General features: G+C 35.3%; 1 protein-coding gene across 2 annotated transcripts in view; it reads right to left on the reverse strand.

The window, feature by feature from the left end:
* LOC129237032 (rho GTPase-activating protein Graf) overlaps window positions 1–24,208 on the reverse strand; it is a 67,793-nt gene extending 43,585 nt beyond the window's left edge. For both annotated transcript variants that reach the window (XM_054871401.1, XM_054871400.1), the window contains exons 1-2: window positions 24,052–24,208; window positions 23,666–23,839 (exon numbers count right to left, since the gene is read on the reverse strand). In XM_054871401.1, the coding sequence (XP_054727376.1) occupies window positions 23,666–23,839; window positions 24,052–24,195 (318 nt within the window). In that variant the 5' untranslated portion in view covers window positions 24,196–24,208. The remainder of the gene's footprint in view (window positions 1–23,665; window positions 23,840–24,051) is intronic.
* Between the last annotated feature and the right edge of the window lie 423 nt (window positions 24,209–24,631).

Genomic DNA, 24,631 nt, shown 5'->3' on the forward strand with positions numbered 1-24,631 from the left:
AAAGAGAAAATATAAATTAGCTAATAGACTAGAGGCTTGTGCCATTCTACTGAGCAAAAATCATCGGATCGTACTTCCGTTTGTACTTGTCTAGCTATTAGTATAGATTGGATTAGGTATATCTGGCCCATCCGAATAGATCTCACATAGACCACAAGGGACCGTAGGGTTGCCATTGTTGTTGGAAACGTGTTAAACATAGTTGGTGACACTTATTTAGGCGGGTTTTAGTTTTAATAAGCAGTTCAAACTTTTATCAGCAATATACTTGAGATATGACAAATATACCGATACCAGGCAGTTGTAACGAGTTCTGCTTAGTGCAGCGCAGTGGCAAAGGAGGTGGTGTTCTAACGTAGGTACACCTTTCTGTCATAGTTACATGCGTCTGTCTGCATAAGTTACATGCATCGGTCTAGACCAATCCAATTTTAACTGTGTGATATGGAGTGAGGCAATGTTCCGTCAGTACTCTAACCAATATTCTACATTCCTTCCTTAGGAGTGATAAAATAAAGTTGGTTGATTTCATATTGCAAGTTCGCAGCATTATTTTGGCAATCCTGTGGGCGGTTCAGACTTCCCATGTAGACTGTGCTTTGAAAGCTAGTTCGTAGTCTAGTTCCGTCTTCAATATTAGTCAAATAATTCTGGTATGTTTTAGGTGCACATCGATATCAGCAGACGAGAATCAGTAGATAAAGGAAGTTCTAAACATCGTTACGACGCCGGGGAAGCCAGGGCTAAGGCAACATGCATGGACGAAGCAGATCGAAAGCGACATTAAACATGCAAATTTAAACGTCAAAACGAGCCAAGATCCAAAATTAGACGATTACGAATTAGGAGCGCTGACCCCAAGTACAACTGGACAAAAACAAGGAAGAAGAAGAAATGGATCACAGAAACTGGTCTGAAAAATAACTGCTAAAAAATAACTCTAACGACAAAAACTCTTCACAGAGCAAACTACTCTTGAGAGAAAAACTGCTGTTCCGCCATGAGACATTCTTCTTCATGACGACTAGAGAAGAAAGTTTGGAACCTCATAAAACCTACTTTAGAAACGGAAAAATCTTTGTGGGCACGACATACAAGTAGGGTTCTATATAAGTCGAACTTTATAAGCGAATATACAGCTCATCCTAAGCCACAAATTTGCATATTTCAAGACCATTTCAGGCTGGCACTATTTGGAAGGATGAGTTTGCCTAATTTTATTTACGGTCATGCCCATCATTCACATCATCATCACAGCATCATCACAGCATCACAGTTCGGAGAACGTCACACGGTCTTCAGCTTTTCTTTTGGCAGTTTTTCTATGGGCATCATAGTTCTTATGTCCTTTTCTTTGCCATCTGTCCATCTCTTCCTCAGCCGAACTCTTCTTCTGATGCCTTGTGGATTAGTTTCGAAGGCGGCCACACCGCCACTCGGTCTTCAACTTTTCTTTTGACGTCAGAATTGCCAATAGTTTTTACATCGTCTTCTATGCCACCTCTCCATCTTTTCCTCGGCCGACCTCTTCTTCTGTCGACTTGTGGATTTGTTTGGAAGATCTTTTGGTCATCGTATCCTAATAACTTTGGTTTTGTAAATGAGTAATTGAAAATTAGTACAGCGCAGTACTCTCGGTCAAAGATGAAGATATTGGGGGTGGACGATTCTAACAAAAATAATAAACATTTTTATGGAGTTTTAAAAGTGTTTATTGAGCTCTTAACTCAGCACTTGATATGATTTTCGTTTGAAGAAGCAAATGAATTATTTAGTGTGCTTTTATCTCAGCCGCTGCCAGCAAAGAGAACGCTTTGGAATCTCTTTGATTTTTTGTAAGTACAAACATATGCCGTTATAAATCTTTCAACATCCTTTAGGCATCATTTTCTATTTTCTTTGCAGCATTGGCAGACGAAAGCCTTAAGTCGCAAGCTGCAAGTCTCAAGTGCGCGTAAAGATGCAATTTATCTACTGAGCTCGCTTTTCGCTGACAGTGCAGCAAATGGGGTGTGTAAGGGCAGCAAAGAAGGGACAAAAAGAGCAAGAAAAGTACAACTCAAGAGGATAAAGAGTACAGTACAGGAAGTGGGAAAAACTAAAATTAAAGTGCCGCAAGTGACTTATGGTGTGGGTGCGGAGGTGCAGAGCTGGCGGCGTGGGACCTGAGTGTTTTTATCTTTTCGCACTTTGAGCGCATTACAAGTGGTTTCAGTCAAATTTAATTCTTTTTATTACATTTTCCGCATCTTCCACTTTTTTACTCCATCACTTGACTGATTAACTTTTATAATTAAATGAATGAGTTGATATTTTGAAAATTTTCCACAACCACAATTCAACGTTTTGTGGCCTAATAACCGCATTTCCCCGTAAAAAACAACACAAATGATATCATCGCACACAGACAACTGGGAAATGCGGGCTTCAGGTGACGTAGAAGGAGATGCGAAAAGTCATTAGAGGAGACAGCGCAGCGGAGCTATCAAACAGCAATAGCCACTAATCACGCAACAATAACAACAACAAGCGGGCGTGAAGAATGTTAAAATGTAAAAGACACACAAATACATAACTGCGGATATGCATATGTGCATACACACGCATACATGGCTACTTATCTGCATGTGCATTCGCTCCAAACAAGCATCACAGCAATTCCACTTAACTATTTGTGTGTTGCAAGCGCAAATAACTCTGGTCGCTAAGCATCTTTTGCTGTTTTTATTTTTATTTTATTTTGAATTCTTATCTTTATTTTTATATTTTTTTTAACTTTTTTTATTTCGTTTTCGTTACTTTTAACAACCTGCAACATCATCATTGCTTGCGGCAAGTGTTCGAGTGCTATTGGGATTCACTTACTGGGAACTGGGTGCAATGGGAGCAACTACCACTGCAACAGCATTTATGCATTTTCATGTGAAACTCATTTCTTCACAAATTTGTGTGTAAGAAAACTAACAAAACAATGTCGGCTAATAGCAGGAATTTCCTTAACAAACAACAAGAAATAGATAAGCGAGAAATGTGGCAAGTAGGCTAACAAAGTTGCCACTGCATTTCAGGGGCATTCTATGTCCAAACCGTTGAGGAAAAATTTCAAAGCACTAAATTTACGAGAAGTTCATGAATCGGTATGATCTAATGGAAAACAACTTTTTTTTTATAATTTCATTTGACACCATTAGAAGCTTTGTATGTTGTCCTATTAAAGATCGATGTTACAACGGCAATCCCGAAAGAACTCAAAAGGTTAAACAGGTACCCAAACCATCGAAAAAGTGCTAAAAAATTAGACCATATAGCCAACCATGGCAGCTAAGAGCAGTGCAGTAAAATTCACAAATAATCGAAAGGATAATTCCTTCTATTTGGGCTACTGTATCCTTACAATCCCATAAATTTCTGATCTGGGGCCTTTATATAGTAGCTATGCTTCAAAGAGCAACAGCTAATGCCGTTTCTTGGTTAACACCAACACACAAAATCCTTCTCTCCCTCTTACCCCATACCAAAACTATGAAGCGCAGCAAGAGTGGTCTTCATACTCAAAGCAGGTAAGACGAGCCACTAAACTGCGATAGATTTTTGACTGTTTAGCCACTCATCGTTTCAGCTTAAGATGATGGAGAGACATATACGCAGGTCATCTTCTTCTTGATTGGCGCGATAACCGCTTACGAGATTTTGACCGAGTTTAACAAAGCGCGTCAGTCATTTCATTCTCGTGATAACTGCCGAAACTTGGACACACCAAGTGAGCCCTAGTCTTTCTCGACCTGATCTCTCCAATGCAGAAGAGGCCTTCCTCCTGAGGTGTGAGTTGGTGCGTTGACGTTATGGACTTCCTCGATTGAAATGAATGATAAACACAAAGAAATGGACCGATCTGGCTAAACCAAAGATAGCCTTGATATGCACCATTAGTTCCATCTCTCTGACTTTGCGCGGACTTTTCAGACGATTCTTGTATTTTGAATGCACAAAATACATTCCCATTCAAACTGCTAAGAGGAGTAACGAATTCCCATCCTACCTGTCTCTCTCTATTCGTTAAATCCCAGCTCTTGGCCTTAAGTACAATGGGCAACATTGCTAGAGTACTTGGAAAAAAGTTTGGACCATCCATAATTCCATTCCATCCCAACCTATCCTTACTTTTCCTAAAAGGGTAAAAATCAATGTAGTTTAAATACCAAGGGGTACTTTTTATAGCATTTTAAAAGATGCCCAACCGATGGCCCACCCTTTACACCACTCATAACTCATTAAAAACTAAAAATTGTTTTCGAAAAGCGTCTACTTCATTGAACTTAATGAATTCTAAATTAAAAAAGTTTGCGTATTTAAATTTTAATGAAACTAAGGGAATATTCGAACTCAACCATTTCGACATGGACCTCCCCATTTGTGTTTCCGCTGTGGCTGGCACTGCTGCTGGCGTGCCATTTTTACTGAGATACTGGCACTTACCCATTTCTTACACAGCCACGCTTCCGCTACTGCCACAGCGTATTTTTCTCATTCTAATTTTGAGCAAAATAAGCAAAATGGCAAGTAGCTGCCAAGTGGCGAATAAAGGCAGCGAAACCAACGCCCAATTTCAGCAACTGTTTCTTGTAAGCTCAAGTGTTGCTCTCTGCTTATGTGGCGATACGAGCAATATTGGGCGGCTGTAGCGTTTGCGAGGAGTATTAACCTCTTTAGCGTCAAAACAATAGGCAGCAAGTAGAGCAGAGTACAACAACAGCACAACAAATGTTGCTACTGAATGTCGTTGTGGTTGTTGTTGTTGTACCAGCGCCACTTGTAAACAAATAAATATTAGCAGTAAGAAACTAAACCAAAAAAAAATTGAAACGGAAAATATTGCAATGCAAAATAACATACAGTATGAGCGAAAAATATGTGTACAATAGATAATTGTGAATGTTACGAATTCCACGAATATGACGAAAAATGTATAACTACAAGCGAGTGTGCACATATTTACAAGTGCTCTATGCTTGTTCTGCCATATCAACGCCACGCCAGGAATGCCAGAACCAAGAGCAGTAAAAAACTAATTTCGTTGGACAGACACACAGACAGACTGACAGAATGACCAGCAACTAAGCAAGCGGGCAAAAGACCAAACGGTGAAATGTGCATACATGCGTACATTTATATGTATGCACACATGCACTAGAGTGTGGGCCACATTTGAGGCGCGCATAGGCCCGCTCATCGCACATTTGGGGCGGTATGCCGCATGCTGCATGCCACATTACGCCAAACAACAGTTCATTGTAATTTAAATGTAATCAGAAATCAATTGAACTAACGCAAATACAACAACAATAACCAGAATAGAACAGAACTGCTTTATTTGTTAACATAACAACAACTTATGACATTAACAACAGCAGCTACGGCCCACAACTGATAGGCGGTGGATGCAGCGAATCAAGTGATTTGGTTTTTTGTTGTATTTTGTATTTTGTATTTGTATTTTGTATTTGTATTTTTTTAATTTGTATTTTTTTTTTTGTTCAGGTTGTTATGCATATCCAACGGGTAGTTAGTGGCTTCATAGCTGCACTGTGAGAAATTAATGTTGCTGATACAGTTGCTGAGAAACACATACAGGCAGAAAAAGAAGAGTCCCAGCAACTTGAAAATCAATAGCAACTTCCATTTCCACATTAGGGGTGTCTCCGAATTGTCGATGCGCAGTGTCCCATGTGGACAAAATTTGGTGCACAATTTTTAATGGACTGTTTTCATTTACACCTTTTAAAACACAATCTAAGCTAGAACTTAATAAAAAGCACACAATAAATAAACAACAACAACACACACACACACACAAATTTAAAACTTTAAAAATTATAAAATTATTTTTTTTTTTTATTAAAAAGTTGAAGTGTTTTTTCTTTATTTTTATAATTTTTTTTATTAAAATAGTTGAAAGGGTGTCATAACGAACAAATAAAAATACAATACAAGCAAAAAAACATTTTATGAGTTGTGTAATAAATCGAAAGGGTTGCCTTAAATAAATGATTAAAATAATTAAATAAAAATAAAAATATTTTTATAAAACTAAATAAAAATAGTATAAATATTTTTATAAAACAAAAAAACAAAAATATTTAACAATTTAAAAACAAAAAACGCAAAAAAAGAAAATAAAAATTGTTTTATTAAAAAAAAAAGAGAATTGCATGCAAAAAAAAAAAATAATTAAAATTACGAAAAAAGACAAAGAAGTCGGAAGTAATACAAAAAAAAATTTTTTTTTAACAAATTTAAGGAGTTTTTTATCTTTAAAAAACAAAAATTGAAGGATTCCGCGTGGAAAAGTTATCTCAAAAAAATTATTCAATGAACTATTTTTGTATTCTTCATATAATAATGGATAAAAAAAATAAAATAATATTTAAATATTAAAAACCACTGAGTTTAAAAATAACAACACAAACAGGGGAATGGAAAATCAAATACTTAAAAATATTAGGTGCGCAACTAAGTTCCCGCTGTTTGTCAATGCATAGATGCCGCCAGCAGTGTGTGCTACGAGTATTCGATTCTAACATAACCTAAACGTCATAAACCAAGCTTAGACCTATGGTAAACAAACTGCTTCGACACATTATTGATTTTATTTTGGTGTCATATACTTTTGGTTTTGTGAAAATGTCTGATTTTGTGCCAAATAATCGCCATTTGCGGAAAGTGTTGATTTTCCTCTTTCATTCGAAAAAAAACAAAAAACGGCGGCTGAAGCGAATCGAGAGCTACAAAAAGTTTATAGAGATGCTGTTTTAAGTGAAACAACGTGCCGAGATTGGTTCCGTCGCTTCAAGGACGGTGATTTTAATGTTGATGGCCGTCCGCGTCAAGGAAGGCCAAAAACCTTCGAAGACGCTGAGGATCCATGTCAAACGCGAGAAGAGCTTGCTTTAGCATTAGGAGTTACCCGCCAATCCATTTGCAAGCGATTGCATGCTTTGGGAATGATTCAGAAACAGGGAACTGGGGTTCCTTATGAGTTAAAACCAAGGGATGTTGAACGTCGTTTTTTCGCCTGCGAACAACTGCTCCAGCGGCAAAAAGGAGGGATTTTCTTCATCGCATCGTGACGGGTGATGAAAAAGGGATTCATTACAGCAATCTAAAGAAAAGGAAGTCATGGGGACTGCCTAGTTATGCTTCTAAGTTCAACCAAGCGAAACCATCAGTGGGGATCGCTATCGACTTCAATTGATGCGATTGAGCCGAGCACTGCACGAGAAGCGGCCGCAATACGCGGAGAGGCATGAAAAGGTGATTCTACAGCTTGACAACGCTCGGCCACACGTTGCCAAACCCGTTAAAACCTACCCGGAAACACTAAAATAGGAAATCCTACCCCATCCGCCATATTCTCCAGATATTGCGCCGTGCGATTATCACCTGTTGCGATTGATGGCACATGGTCTAGCTGACCAGCAGTTCCATTCATATGAAGACATCAAAAATGGCTTGATCCGTGGATAGCCTCAAAAGATGCACAGTTTTACCGCGAGGGTATACGTGATCTACCAGAAAGATGGGAAAAAGTAGTTGTCAGCGATGGGCAATACTTTCAATGATTCACTTGTAACCATTGCTTCAGAATAAAATTGTATTTTCATAAAAAAAACAGCGAGAACTTATTGTATTTAATAAAAAACGTAATAAAACGAGCAAAACGTAATAAAAGAAGCAAAAGAAATTGAAGGAGTTTTTTGTTTTTGTACAGCAAAAAACCAAACCCAAAAATAACTGAGGGTTTTTTTTTAATTAAGGAATTTCATTTTATTTTATTTCATTAAAAATTTATTTATTAAAAAAATAAAGGGAATAGAAAGATGATGAAATACCTACAAACAAAAAACAACAGATTTATATCAAAAACACAATCAAAAAACTAATTGAAGAATTTTTTTTGTTTTTGTACAGCAAACAAAAAATCCAAAAAAATCAACATTTTTTTTTTTTTTTTTTTTTTAAATTAACGAATAGCAAGCAAACAAATCTCTTTAATTATTTATATATATATACCTATATTATATATAATTGGCGCGTACACCCTTTTTGGGTATTTGGCCGAGCTCCTCCTCCTATTTGTGGTGGGCGTCTTGATGTTGTTTCACAAATGGAGGGACCTACAGTTTTAAACCGACTCCGAACGGCAGATATTTTTATGAGAAGCTTTTTCATGGCAGAAATACACTCGGAGGCTTGCCATTGCCTGCCAAGGGGCGACCGCTATTAGAAAAATGTTTTTATTAAATTTGGTGTTTTCACCGAGATTCGAACCGACGTGCTCTCTGTGAATTCCGAATGGTAGTCACGCACCAACCCATTCGGCTACGGCGGCCGCTTATTTACTTTCATTAAAAATTCATGTATTATATTAAAAAAATATTTCTATAACAAAAATAAAACAATTAAAGCTATAAAGCAAAGGAATTTTCTTCCATCTACCATTCTTACTTTAGAGGTGTCCCACAATTACATGATGAACAGTATTCCGCGTAGCAAAATTAGCAGAAAAAAATTATTGTATAAAATTACAAAATTATGAAATGGGCCTTTTTGCATTCTTTATATAATATTTAAAAAAAATGAACATTTAAATATAAAAAAACCCGAAAGAGCTGCATAACAAAAACAAAATTAAAACATGTACATCTACAAATAAAAAAAATTACAAGTTGCATAGTAAATTCAAAAAAATTAAAAGATCAAATAAAAAAAAAATTAGAAACATAAACTAAAAAAATGTATTAAATACTAAAAAAATGTATTAAATACAAGCAAATGTATTAAACAAATCGAAGGAGTTGCATAACAAAAAAATTACTTTAAATACCTGAAAAAAACAAAACTTGCATAATAAAATTAAAAATATAAAATAAGATGAAATAAAAAAATTAAAGCATATAACAAACAAAAAATTAATAAAAAAAAATTAATTAATAAAAAAGTTAAATAAAAATAAAATGAAAATTTAAACCAAAATACGAAGGAGTTACATGACAAATAAATAAAAAAATACAAAATTTTAAAAATAATCGAAAGAGTTGCATAACATAAAAATAAAAAATAAATTATTTTCTGTGACAACTTTCAAATTTTTTATACTAAAGATGAAAGCAATACAAAATTACCTTTATTTACGAACAATCAGTCTGATTTAATGGCTTGAGAACCGAGGCTTGCGAATAACTACAAAAATTCTACTAAAAGGATTAGGTGCTCAAAATATACCAACTGTGTGATGGTTTGAAGGCAACAAAAGAGCTGACGGGCTCGCGCCGTGAGACTATTAATAACGAATTGTCAAGTCAGCCTAAAAAGCCGTATCAAAAATAGCATTGTCAATTAAAGGCAAACAGCACTCTAAGCAAAACATTCTTGAGAATTAGAGTGGATTTGCTTGATTTCGAAGGCTCCATATAAGACGTATCTTTTGTCTGAAACGCGCTGTAGGCAAGCGAAAGTAGAATTTCATAAAACGGTTATGCCTGTTTTGCAAAGTTTAACCAAATCTACTGGAACTCTGATACAATTCCTAAAAAATTTAAGAGCTTTATTTTGCTATCTTCGCAAAAAATGTTAAGACCTTTATTTAGCTATCTTCACAAAATGAAAAATTTAGCATTCCAACACTTAAGAGAATTTTTTCCAGTGCGTGGTTTTTCTTCAAAGCACCGAATAATGTTTGCAGCTTGTTGCTTAATGTAAGCAACAACAATCCACACTGCTGGCATTTACTACTGCTACTAGTAACTTACTACTATGCAACTCTAATAGCAGCAACCATTAAAAAAGACAAAACAAAACCAACACAAGTATTTTAGTAAAACAAATTTTCCAATCAATCAAATGCCAGCCAAGTACGCCAAAGAGTAGTGCAATCGATTTATTTTGGGGCGTGTTGCAGCATAACAAATAACAAAAAAACACACATAAAAACACATTCCAGCAGCTAATAGCAATAAAATTTAAGCTGTTGAAAGCAGTTCGCTGAGGAGTAAAAAAGCTGCATATATCGAAATGGACAACGTTGGGAACTCCAGGTGGTAGTATTGCACTTGCCACGGCGATTGGTTTCGGACATTAACGAAACAAATGCGGGCAACAACATAGCAAACGAATACAATTGTACAGCAGTGGTCACTAAAATGCGGACAGGTAGTCGGGATGCATTTCTCGCACAACAGCTGTGTTCAGCAATTAGAATCATAATAGCAGCTGAGAACTACTTACTCTAAGAGAATCAGTTCAGAATATAACTAATACTGAAATTACCATGAGTCTCATAGGTCGAATACCTCATTCCGTACGCTGGTTCGAAAGCGTGATTAAACGCAAAAACTTCACTTTGGAGTACAAAAATACCCAAAAATCATATGGATTTTGCAAAAGAAGATCAAAACTGGACCAAATTTTGTTTTTCAAGAAGTCAGTTGGTCGGAAGAGACAAAATTTGATATTTTGAAGACTTTTTGTAGCGATGGGATTTCGTACATAAGAAGAACAGTCCGTGAGTGCATCCGGGAGAAGCCTGTTCGAAGATGGTTATATCAGAATTAATAGGGTCGTTTGAAAAGTCCATGCAAAGTCAGAGAGATGGCGCTAGCATCGAATTTATGATTAATTAGCAAAGTCTCATGGACGAACACACACCAAGTTTCAGCCATATCTGTCTACTTTTTATGCTTGGTATTCCTTTGAAACGAGGAAGTCAAATCATTTTGAAACAAGTCATTTTGCATCGCGACAACGCAAAAGTTCACATCGTAAAACAACTGGGAATAGGGTTCCAACTCGTTTCACATCCCACCTATTATCCAGACTTGGTTCCTTCGGATCTCCTGTACTACTATTTGTTCCCCAATTTGAAGAAATGGCTAGCGGAAAAAGATTTGATTCAAACGAGGAGGTGATTGCAAAAACGAATGGAAATTTTTCAGACTTGGACAAATTCTATTATTCGGAAAGGATCAAAAAACAAGAACAGCGTTGGATGAAGTATAAGTCTGAAAGGAGACTATGTCCACATATAAAAAAGATCAACCCCCAACAATTATGTATTTTTTGTTTTCGTGCACGTATTTTCAAACGACTCTCGTAACTAAGGGTGCTTTTCATACCACAATCTAGGAAGTCTGACTCCAGATAGAACAGAAAATGCACTAAAGCGCCAAGAAAAACTTAAGAAGATATAAAATTTTATATAATAGTCCTTGTTGTTACGAGTATTGTTGTTGTAGCAGCAATATTCCCATATATGTAACAGGAATGCTGCTGGAGTGACAGTCTTTTGCGGGATATAAATCCGAATAATAAATTTCGGGATAATAAATTGCGGTAACATAGTACCGACTGCCTAGAGAACGAGTCCTTTGGGATTATTAATTACGATTCTGCTGCTATCTATTCTATCCCTATTCTATTCTTGTTCTATCCCTAATTAAGGATATTTCCAACTTCTTACTGAAAGACTTTGACATTTCATGAAGACCTAAGTAATGAAGAAGAGACCCAAAACTTGAGCTGAATTCGATCAGAAACTCAAACTTTATTTAATAAATTCAACGCAATAGCTTAGACATAACAAAATATCTTTAGACATAAAATTTCGGTGAGTAAGTGTTTGTAACCCTACTTCTTCTAAATGCCAAGGCTGATTTTTATGTTTTTTTTTTACTGTTTTTGTTTTAGCTAATATTTAGCCAATATATGTTGGCTCCATAAGGTTACATAAGAAAAATATTTAAAAGAAAAGTGGGCACTCCACTGCAACGGTCTTTGATATTTCATGCCCAAAGCAGGTCTCGAACTCGGATCAACCCAGGGGCAGTCATACAGAAAATATTAATGAAAATTTTTGGAATGTCTTGTTTTAAATCAAATTATTGAAAACCTATTGTTAAAATGCATCCCAAACTTTCCGCTCAAAAATAGTAAAAACCGTAATTTTTAAGGTGTCCCAATTTTTATGCACACAACTGTATATATACGTGGGGGCAAGCAAGCGAGCAATGATGAAAAATCTCAAGTGTACAAGTGTTGTAGATTAAAGCTAAAGGCGGCATGGTACGGAAGAGAGTTACGGCCTAAAGCATAATTCAAGTGGAAGTTAACAAATCGATGCAATAAAGTCAGCCAACAGCCGAAGAAGGGAGTTGCAGCAATGCATTTGTGTACGTATGTATGGACAACAATTTGTATGTAAAAATAAACGCAGCAGGGCACTTATGTAGTTCAAGATGAAGAGTGAAGGCGCACGTGCTGTGGAAAACTCTGAAAATGTTAAGGAATTTTGTAATATAGTAAAAACATATTTTAGTCTGGCAATTTCAAGCTCACTTAGCCTTTGCAAACACATATTGATATTATATTTTCATGCAATTTTCATATTGCAACAGCCGACAAATGCAATTCAATTATCCATGCAAACATTCATTCTTAACAAAATTTTCACAAACAATTTTCAGCTTCAGTAAATTTGCATTCTAACTGAGATTCAAATATTGGCGCAGGTAGGCTTCTCGAAGCTCTATTCAAAATGAATATAATGGGTGAGTGGCTGCCCTCAGCTGAAACCACGTAAACACACTATTTCCTCTTTTTTATTCCATTCATTTTTCCAAAGGCTTTCGCTGCAAAGTCCAGCCATATGTCTGCTTTGCATGCAAAATCAACAGGATTAAACCGAAGGAGAAGGCAAAGTAAACTTTAGACAGCAAAGTTTTGGTATAAAGAAAGTAATAGACTGTAAACTTTTACAGGTGAGAAGCAAAAAAAAATAAAAAGAAATAATATAAATATTTAAAACGACAAGTAGCGACGAAGGACAGTGGATGGGTGATATGTAAACTGAAAGTAAAAATATCTTTAAGAGAAATAATTTATAAAATTAAAATATTTCAGAAGTCAGAACCAAGCAAAAAACCTTAGTCAATACACAATCGTTGAAAAATACTTAGAGCGATACCCAGTACTCTCTATTTGAGACTTCTTTAAATAAAATCACTTAAGGGGTTACATGGGTTTCGTGGGTTCAAAAAGTCGATTTCTTTTTGGCTTATTAATTTCTACAACATCTTAAGAATATTATCCTAAATTTTGAAGTCGATCCGAATAAAAGTTTCGGAGACACAGCCTTCGGAATGTGTGCGCTCCAAGCCACTTTTATTGTTACTCAAAACTTTAAACGCGTTTTTCTCGGAACCGTGTTTTCAAAGTCGGTTCTCAAATGTTCTCGAAAACTACTCAACCGATCTTAATGAAATTTTACACAGGTGTTCGAGATACAACTTACTCGTGCTTGAACGCAAAATTATTTTTTCTTTTTTCAATTACAACTATTTAAAAAAAAAAACAAAATGTCAAGCAAATTTGACCGAAATTTTCATTTTTTTGGAAAAATGTCTGCCAAAATTCCAATTTTTCTTTTTTTTTCTTTCCTTCGTTCAAGCACGAGTTTATGGTCTTAACTAAAGCACTTATTTTTGTTTTTTCATTTTTAATGATCCCGTCAGGAGTTATGCTGACAACGCGGACGCACCTTTTTTTCGAGGGTTCATGGTAAATGACGTCACAATGGAGGAGTTTTAAGTTGTTTTTTTTTTTTCAAAATTTCAGAAATTATTCTTTAAATATGTATCTATAAGAGAGAAAAAAGTTTGAATTAAATAAATAATTTTTTATATAGAAAAATAAATATTGAAAATAGGCGTTTTTTTACCCGACGAAACCCATGTAAACCCTTAAATGTTTTGTATATAAGATTTTATTTTATATATTTAAAATGTTTTCAATCAATCAATCAATCTTTTTGTCTAAAAAAAGGGATAAAAATCGATTTTTTTTTTTTTTTGCATGTTATTGTAGTAAAACATTTCAAAAATACCGTGTTAAAATTTTAAGTCAATCCGAGCAAAACTTTTTAAGTTATAGAGCATAAAGCCGAGCCGCCTCAAACATCTGCCGAGACGCAGCAGTTGCGCGCGTAGTCCGTTACAAACTTTAAACGCGGTTTTCTCGAACCTTTTTTTTTAAAGTGCGTAGTCATTGGCATTTGAAAACTACTCAACCGATCCTTTTAAAATTTTGCACACATATTTTACATATAAAAAACCTCCCCCCAAAGTTTTTTTTCGCCCTTTTTTTTATATTATTTATATTACACCTACAAAATGGCGGCATTTTTTCGTCAAAAATCACTTTTTACTTCAAACGACTACCAAATGGCTGAAAATGAAAATAAATCGTCAAAATAAACGTTGGGGGGAAGTTTAACTCATACTTTAACTAAATTATTCGATTTTTTTGATTTCAGATGATTCTACGCTGAGATATGCTGACTACTGCAAAATGTATTTTTGAAAAGACGTCTACGTAAATGTGCTCTCATTCGCTCATTTTGCAATATTTTTACATGAAAATTTTATCATCAGTTTATATTCTTGAAATGTTACTTTATAATATGCAACAACTTTTAATAAACTGACTTGAACCGTTTCGCTACAATAAATTCATGAAAAAAGTGTTTTTTTTTAGCGTTTATCCCTTGTGGTTGGACTCCGATAACCAGTTTCGCGAAGCGAGAGTTCATGAAGGTGATGGACGATTCTCGGTAAAAATCATTGAACGACCGGACGTTTAGCAGTAAAGTCTAGTGGTTCCGGTGTGTGCGTCCAGATCTCTTCAGTAAGTTGATGGAGATGTCTTCTGACCTGTCTAGGAGATGGCTCAGCTCCTAACTTATGCCTAATGAGGTGGTTCTTACGCATGGAATCTTTTAAATGCTTAATTAGGATATTTTTCAAAGACGAAGAACCAAGGCGATTCTATACAAGGTGAAGTGGTTTCATTAGGTGATTAATGCCTGATTGTCCAAGTAGAAATATTTGTATTTTCTTTCCCTCTTATTTTTGATGAAACTTTGTCTTGCACAGTTTCGCCTTGCGAGGAACCCTAAATTGGTCACATTGCTCTGCGTGACAGCTAATTTAGCAGTCCTCGGTTGTTTTGAGAATACTTTGGCTTAGTACTTCATCTTGAATAGGCTCACATATGTCCGCAAATGATTCAACTTTATTTTACAAAATACCGTTCAATTCGCGATGATAATCCAAAAGCTTTTGTTGAAACATCTCCAAATTACGAAATTACATAGTTTAACCTGTATTACTTTAGATTACAGCACGACAGGTCACACCTTGTTAAGCCAAATTAAAGTCCTTTGTAATAAATATACGGATATATTCTTAAAAGATTGACACACTCAAAGAACAGTGACTGCCTACTGGATCATACAGTTACCCGTGCGAGAGCGTTTTCGTCTTCTGTATAGCCAATTTTCGCTGAGTCCAATACATTTTTAGTTAGACGAGATATTTTTTGCCCTTGGTGCTAATCGACATCAATACATATAAAATTGAAGCCAAACCCTCCACCAATTGGCCTTTCCAATACAGAAGGACTTTCCTTTTAATCTATCACGACCAGCAGGCACTGCATTGAATACTAATCAGGCTGGGCTGGGTAACTTCGTTACGTACGACTTGAACTAGAAAGCGGAAAAGATGTTTATGTCACTGCAAAGCTCATTGACCGGCGCTTATGCGTAAAGGTTCATATATTTTTCTTTCGATCACTCCAAGAGCCACCTTTACTGCAAACGGGGCCTTACTACTCAATTACCTATTTAGCGGCTAAGGTCTTGCTAATGACCTAGGACCTCTACATTCGAGCTTGTACGACTAGAAAGTCATTGAAGGTATATTTGTATGCATTAAATGTGCTTATTTTAGAAGCCCTTAGTTGAAAAATATGGAAGTGCCTTAATGAGCGCTCCTGCCATAAGATCAAAAATTCCTCCCGATGGTCTACTCCCGTATCAATGTACAACTTAGCAATGTATGTAAAGGAAATGTTTAAACGGTTAGGAAGCCGCTTTCTTCGTCTAACCCTTTAGAGATAAGAAAATGAAGTACCCGTGTAACTGGGAGGTTTGCTGGCACGAAACTATGGGGATACGCTAGGTGAAATCCTTATTGGGAGGGAACAACCGAAAGAGGTTTAAAAGACTTATAACCCTCTCCAAGGATAAATGGAGAATATAATCTCACAGACCACTACAGACTGCGTCGTCATCTACACGTGATTAGAATATGGTTCACTGACTCTTGTCGTTACTGCGACCAACACCAGGAGACTCCAATCCATATTTTCCATGAATGTAACGCTATAGCACAGAGAGCTTCAGATATCTCGGCTAATTGCAGCCAGTAGAAAGGCACATACGCTCAATCCAGCTACATCATGAGTTTAATAAGGGAAGTGGGTCTGGATGAGACGGCACGGCATGAGGTCGAAGTGCGAACCTCGTAGAAAAATCTAATCTAACTAGAATAATCAGAGGATCCAGGTGCGATGACGTAAAGACCAAAAGAAAGAAGTTGATACAGATGTAAAGCATGGGACTCTCCCGTTAAAATTGTAGAAGTTATAGAAGAGAATGGTCAAAGCTTTGGCGATTTTTTCTGTTCTGAGAGGAAAAGAACAATGTAATGGTCGGAAGGTTTGAATTTTCTACCATTTTCTTATCTTATGCCTCAAGTAACTTCAATCGCATCCAAGGTCGCTAGTGTGGTTCGTATATTCTGGAGTCGATTGCAAGAAACCGTTAGAGAAAAAGCACTACTTTATAATTTTGAACTATTCGTGTGCGTTGTGAAGAAGTCCCATTTTTCTGTCGTTAAGGTTATCAAACTAAAACTTTTTCAAAGAAATTATCATTCGACTTTTGAGTCGAAATGGCAGGAATAGCTGAGCTACGGATGGGACGAACATACTCTACTCACATTAGAGTTTACTACATATGAATGGAGCTGTATCCAAAGGTAATTCTTCGAATCGTTGTTCTCTACAATCAGTGTAATTCTCGCCAAAGCTCTGGGAGGAAGTGATTAAGTTTCAAGAAAACTTAGGCACATGAAAGCTTGCCACCACAGTAACATCATTTAGTCTATGTGGTACCGAGGTCTAGCTTTGGTAAAAAGTACAATGTTAAAAAAAATTGTAGTATGCGAAGAGCAGGACGTTCAGATAAAACCATTGCACTTTCTACCCATCCAGTACACTAAATCCTATTCTGAGCCCGATACCTTTTCCTTCTCTTTCTATATCTAGGCGCCCCTCTTTGGGATATAACTCTAGCGTAATAAAAGATTTAGATGCGCGATCGATGCAAAATAGGATTCTGCTCAGTGTCTCAATCTATGATCACCTCTTAAGAGGATCTAACAATTATAAGAGCAGACACGATAATTGAGACAATACAGCAGCACTGCTTTGTGGGGACTAAGAACTTGACTGGGCAACTAAAAATGATTTTTGCCTTAATTTTTGTAAAACGAGGGCAGCAGATTGTCTGCATAAATGTCGACAAAAGCTCCGAGGAATAGCAAAAATACAAAAATTCGAGTTATCCACAATAGAACCTACTATACGCAGCTGTCGTTGAGTAAGATCAAAAAAACGATTCAGCATCCATAGGGCGTTAAATACTGAAGAGCTTTCTGGTGTAAAAACTACGCGACTAATCGGGCAATGCAATAGGATGCATCTGTATTGTGGCTTATCTACAATTATTTGATGATATTTAAGGGCCAGACAATGACATGAAATACAATGAGAGACGGAAAGCTTCAAGCTGGCTCCAAGTGGGAAATTATGAAGTCATATCAGAAGCATTTTCGGTTGGTAATTTGAAATTCCGCTTTATTTGATTTCTTTTTTTTTATTTTTTATTTTAGGTCTCGAGGTGGTACCTTTTTAGACCTCTTATTTCAAGCAAAACCAGTTTCTGCGTAAAAGCTTTATGCCCTTCATTATACCAAAATTGTCCCACTGTTGCTCAGTGTCAAGTCCGCAATAAAAGTATTAACAGCAGGCCACCTTTCAGTTGCAGCAACATTGTAACTATCAGGCAACTATGCAGCCAGCCAGTGAGCCAGTCGGTGAGACGTATGCAGCCCCTAAAATTATGCAACTACCTGTAGTTTTTTGCAGCTGTTGCTAGGCGCATAGCCGAGTAAAGCTCTAAGTTGAGCGTGTGGACGGTGTAAGAATGGGTGAGAGGTTCTAACGACAGAAGACTAGTCTAATATTTGCAATTTAACGGTTTTAGACAGTGTTGCTACACATTTACGCAACGTAAAATGTAATAGCTGTTGCCGGCAACAGATACACAACGACAACTGCAAAATCAAAAATACCCTGCAAGAAAAACTTGGACTAATGAGGTAACATTTTCTAAAACACAGCTAGAACTAATCATACTATTTACTTAAGTAAATGTAAGCCAGTGCACTAGTGGCATCTTCATTAGGTTTCATTGGGTTTTAATTCAGGGTCCTTCTCATTTTTAAGAAAAATATATTTTAAATAAGATTTTTTTTATAGTCATGTAAAGAATTCCTTATTTCTGAATTTTATGTGAAGACCAGGCCAAAGCGTAGTGTGTACAAATAAATTTCCTTATGCGGAAAGAGTTCTCCGTAGAAAAAACGGGGACTTGCAGGAAGGTCTATGGCATAGATTTTTGTAATGAGGAAGAAGGAACGCCACTCTGAAGTAATGCAAAAGCAGTTCCAGAGTTGGGAATTTTTTAGTCCCCAGACATACCATTGCTGCAACGCAGCTTCGATGATGCATTAGGCATTTTAAATTCCCTCACCCGCAAAAAAATTCTTATGTAAAAGTTTATGGAACGAGTGCAAGTTTTTGGCAAGCGGTGACTACTATACAGCTTTCAAGCTTGTGTTAACTGATTTGAATCCAGAATACCCTAACCCTCATTAATGAAAGCTCTCTATCCATATTTTGAATTTCTTCGAGAACTATAAGCCTGCCATCATTGCAGGTGCGGTAAGAGCGTGAGTCAATAAGTCAGTGGAAAAACTGACTTGTAAGACTTGGTATCGTGAATTAGTGAAGAACGAAGATAAATAAGTACCTCTTGGTAGTATACAAATAGTCACCCTATACTGGAAAATAGGCCACAGCTGACATTTACTTATAACCTCAAAGATAGGAAGAATCCTATCCATCCCGGAGCCAAGTGATATTTCGGACACCACAAGCAAAGAAACATCAGAGCCCTCTCATGACGAACAAGGAGCTCACTTAAGGTTAGGTTTTTGTTGTTTTGCAAACATGAACATTTCTCATACATGTGCGAGGAATACTGCTGGAGTTAAAATTCTTGGCCGGATATACATAAGTCCGGCTCACTCTGGCAACGTAGAACCGACCGTCGTGAGAACACGTACGGTTATGTGATGATGGTTACCCCTATCCAAGAGGCTGTAGAGGGGAGTCACTTAGTCCTGAAGGACCATTGTGACACAACTTGATTGGACTTAAGTCCTCCCCTGTAATTTCCAATGAAGTGAAACCACATCGTCTCACGAACGATGAAATGTTGTGAGAAGCCACGGATTCTAAGGCTACAAAAGTCTTCCAAGGAAATAAAAGTTTAGACAGCGATCCACTCTCTGCTTCTGGCTCGCTCTTGCAGTAGTTACTTAAGTCATTAAAGTGAACTCCATGCGCTTCCCGTGTGCTGTCATTATTAGGCGTTGAGCGTTCATGATTCCCGACTACTGTACTATTGGCTACCCTCCGTTGATTAGAGACCTAGTTCTGTTTTCATCAGTTTTAAGTCAAACCTGTCTAGCTACCTCACAGCTGGACTCCGTGACCCTTCTACAGTTAGCCCCAGCACGTTTCCACGACAGTCGGTTCTACGTTACCGAAATGACCCGGATTTATATCCGGCCAAGGACTGTCACTCCAGCAGCACTCACCGTATGTAAGTATGGGGAATGTTTATGCTGCTACAAGAACAAGAAGCCCCAGCGCGATCTTGGACCTCATTTTACAAGTCTCTGATTATGATTTTCCGTAGGCGCACAATGAACGAAAGGCGTCCACGAGCCAATCGAAAAACACCATTGGTATGCATAACTGATTTAACTTTAGAAGCAACGGTAGGAAGAGGGAAAGAACCGCTAGCCCTGTCTAGTGAGCCGTTTATCATCATCGTTTTATCAAAGAACCATTCAAGGTTGTCCTTACCTCCGGTCTTTTTTTCTTTTTTCACTAAGTCGGAGAAACCGGGAATTATATCTAATTTATTTAAACCAACACTATGTAGATCAGAAAAATCGAGGATTTGATACGGCTGTGGAACTATTGACCGCCACTTAAAATTTACCAGCCCATGACATCAAAACGGGGTTTCTCCGTTCCCACTGTTTCTCCCACGAAAGCCGTTTCTACATTACCGAACGATCCGACTTCAGCAGCATTCCCGAAAAATATCAGACCAAAAAGGCATAATATGTAACCATTGGATTTTCCTACTTAGTCACTTCACATATACAACTACATGTACATACATACACGTACATGCAAATTAGAATACAATCTCATATAAACGAAGCTGGTGAGTGGCTGCAGCAAAGCGATTTGGTGTTGCAACACCCAACGGGGGGCATTTGTGGGTGTTTGAGGCTGGCAGAATAGTTGTTAGTCGGTATGCTGAGTGGATAATAGTGTAAAATTCACCGGGTAGTTACACACACAGTTGCATATATTTGCCTTCGTGTGGCATTTACAGCAAATATGTGCAGAGTGTATTTATTTTGGTATACACATTTGGTTGGCTCGCCCCATAGGGTAGTCGATGACGTTGCAATGTGTACACTGACACGGTGTATGTGCTTTTGACTGTGTGCGCTTTCCAGTAGTGGGTTGAGTGGGTTGTGCAATGCTTACTATGCGTCGCATATGTACATACAGACAATAGTTTCAGCAGCAGGGCAGTAATGCAATTCTTTGTTGGCACAGGTCATGGAACTCTGGCGGTAGCAAAAACTATTTACTATTTTCTGTCTGCCACAAATATACGAATATACGAGTATTTGTGTGCTTGTATGCGTTTTTATGCATGTATAGCAAATATTGTACATACATCCATATTTGTTGAAATTGAAAAATGGAAAAAGTTCAAGTGAGTAGCAATGGAAAGTCCGTGCGGCGGAAAATCGGAAATCTACTGCGAGGATACGGTCGCGGGTGATTTGATGGAAGCAGCCGGCGGCTAACATGCCGAATGAATTTTCTATTTATTGCATTTTCCGTTTCAACTCTTTCATAGAAATTGCTTTTCCGAACATTTTTGGCACTGAAAACAACTTTTGCCGGGAGTTAGAAACTATAATTATTAAATTGAAATTATGAAAAAAGGATAGAACTAAAAAGGTAAGAATAAATAAAATCGAACAGAAGGAAGAATATTTAATTGAAATTACGAAATAAATCAAAGGTAGTGAAAAAAGTAAAATAAAATAATATAAAATAGGATAAAATTGAAATAAATTGAACTGACAAATAAAATAAAAAATTATAATAAAAACTAATAAGCCCCAATTTCAAATAAATAGAAAAATGTTAATAAAAAATAAAAGAAAATATTTTAAATTAAAACATTAAACTGCAATTAAAAAAATAAAACAAAAAATACAGGAAAAATTTAATACTAATAGAGAATTAAAAAAAAAAATAAATAATAATAATAAAAAAAATTATGATAATAAAAAAATATTAAAACAAATTAAAAGAATTAAAAAATATAAAAATAATAATAATAATAAAAAATATTAAAACAAATTAAAAGAATTAAAAAATAAAAAAATATATTAATAATAATAAATAAATAAACACATACAAAATACAAGAATATATTTGAAAAAAAAAATAAACAAAAATTAACAAAAAACAATTAATCAATTTAGATAAAATAAAACACTAAACAAAAATTTAAATAGAGCAAGATAGCTTAAATTAGAAAATAAAGAACAAAACTAAGTTGGAATAAGAAAAAAATTATAAAAAACATTATACATTAAGAACCAAAGAATACAAAAAACAAAACAAGGCAATAATTAAAAAAAATTAATAATAAAAAAGAAAGGAAAATAATTTAAAACAAAAAGTTTAATAATAAAAAATAAAAGAAAAAAATTAATAAATAAAATAAAATATTAATAATCATAAAAAAAAGTAAGTAAAATAAAGGCAGATAACTCAAATACAAAATAGAAGAAAAAATTAAGTTGAAATAAAGTAAATTAACTTTGATTCAATAAAATAAAAAATAAAAAATAAATAAAAATAAAGGATGATAACGCAAAATAAAAAATAGGAGAAAAAATGGAGTTCAAATAAAGTAAATTAACTTAGATAAAATAAAAAAATAAAATAAAATAAAATAAAAAATAAAGAAAAATAACTTCAAATACAACATAAAAATAAAGGATGACAACTCAAAATAATAAAGTTAATTAACAAAATAAAATAAAAAGTAAAGAAAAGTAATTCAAATACAACATGAAAAAATTAAGTTAAAAAAATGAATTAATTTAGATAAAATAATATAAGGCATTTACAATGAAAACCAAAAGCATAAAATAACCATTTAATCACAAAAAAAAATATATAAAAACATAAAAATATAATAAAATAAAATTAAAATAAGGTATAACAAAATTTAAGTAAATCAAAATAAAGAAGATAGCATAAATAAAATACAATGAAAAGCAAAAAAGGAAGATAACTTAAAATAAAAAAATAAAAACTTAACGAAAAAATAGTAAAAATGGAGTAAATTTATTCCTATAAAATAAAATAAAAGAAACTAAAAAATTAAAATAAAAACTAAGAATCAACTAAGAAATAAAAACTAAGCAAATAGAATTTATTAACTAAATTTATATAATTAAATAAATTAATTTAGTTAAAATAAAAAGCACAAAAATTATGGGGAAAAATAAATACATAAAAAACTAAAAATATATAAAATATAAAATAAAATTAAAATATATAAAATATAATAAACAAAAATTTACAAAAGAAAATAAAATAAAACAATAAAAATGAGGTTGGTAAGGAAAATAAATTTTAGGTTAATAAAATAAGAAGTAAAAAAATGTGAATAAGATTTTTTTATGCGGATGAGGAGGCTCCCTGAGGATGGATGTCTAATGCAACATCAAAGCTGATGTCCCAACATTGCTATGCCCGGATAATATAAAAAACTACCCCTCGTTGAGCTGAAACTCATTTGATCTTTTTTTCAAGCAGAGCTTCCGATTCCCAATTTTAATTTGAAAATTAAAAAAAAAACTTAAATACAAAATAAAAAAGTTAAATGAAATTAAATAAATAGTCACAACTTTGCAGTTTGTCGCGCGAGTCAGAATTGCATTTATTATGTAATTAAGTGTAAGATGACTTAAGTAGCCCTTAAAATCCCCAAAGTTTTCTCGGTTCACTCATATTTTCTCGCAGTACACCCACAAAACTATTTAATTTCGAAAATGGGAAAAGCATTCACAGCATATCCGGTCTGCATACAACAAAAGTTTGCACAATTTCACAAATTTATCTAAAACTGCAATTTTTATTATACTCCGCCACTCCCTTTCACACGCTCCACCCAACTCTGCACTAACTTTCCGGCTAACCTTAAACGCCTTAAACATATTTCCGCATTTACACTCACCTCCTGTATCGTGTTCTCTGGCTTTTTCGTCGACATATTCAGGAAACGTTCTTGTGTCTGGCAAAATTTTTCCGTTTTCTTGTCGAACTTTTTCTTATTCTCTTTAACGCCGCCAATATGTTTCTTTCGAAACTCCTCCAGCGGCATGATGATGTGTTGATCCGCCAGCGTCAGCTGTGAAATTGTGCAGAAATGCCATTAGTTAGAGACATTTAGTAAATGCAAACATGCGCACATATTTTTGCAAGCATAGTTTGGTAAAAAGTTTCAATAAATACGCCACATCTTTGGCTGCGCCAATAAATACAAATTTTATGGTTTGTCGCTTGGCTGGAGGCTTATGAAACTATTCCATATACATAAATGTTTTGTTGGCGTTTACTCACCATTTTTTCTCGCTCATCTTCAATAGTTCCAATTATGGCGGCGAAATGTTTCAGACTTTCGCAAATGACATTCTCGTCATCTGTTTGCGCTGTGCCAATGCATTCGAAATTGAAATCGTCCAGCAAGTGGGCCAATTGTTTCATGCGGGTTGACAACACTGTAAATAAAGGGAAAGAGAGAGAGAGAGAATAATAGAAGACTTATAATTTAAGTTATAGATATTAAAATATAATGTTTTTATAAATTTAAAGTGGGTTGTGCGGTCGTCTATGTCGTGCTTTTCCATTTGGAAGACAACAAGTTGGTTAGGATGGCGTGCTAGAAATCGCCGTTGAATGTAAAGGCTGCTTCTCGTTCATTTTCGCAAAAAAAAAACAAAAAACTAATGGTCCAATGATATCGCCCGATTCAAATGTGCACCCAACGGTTTCGTCAAGACGGCGAGTGGATTGCGTGGTCATCGAAGGCCACAATTCTGTTTTTTATCATAACCGCCGAGGTGGAAAAGGGCTTCATTAGAAAATTTCTTTACATTAATATAACTCTTATCATAGTTCCTAGCTTTCTTCCAGCGAAAAT

This window comes from Anastrepha obliqua, chromosome 2 (assembly GCF_027943255.1).
Source record: "Anastrepha obliqua isolate idAnaObli1 chromosome 2, idAnaObli1_1.0, whole genome shotgun sequence".
In the NCBI taxonomy this organism is placed as follows: Eukaryota; Metazoa; Arthropoda; class Insecta; order Diptera; family Tephritidae; genus Anastrepha; species Anastrepha obliqua.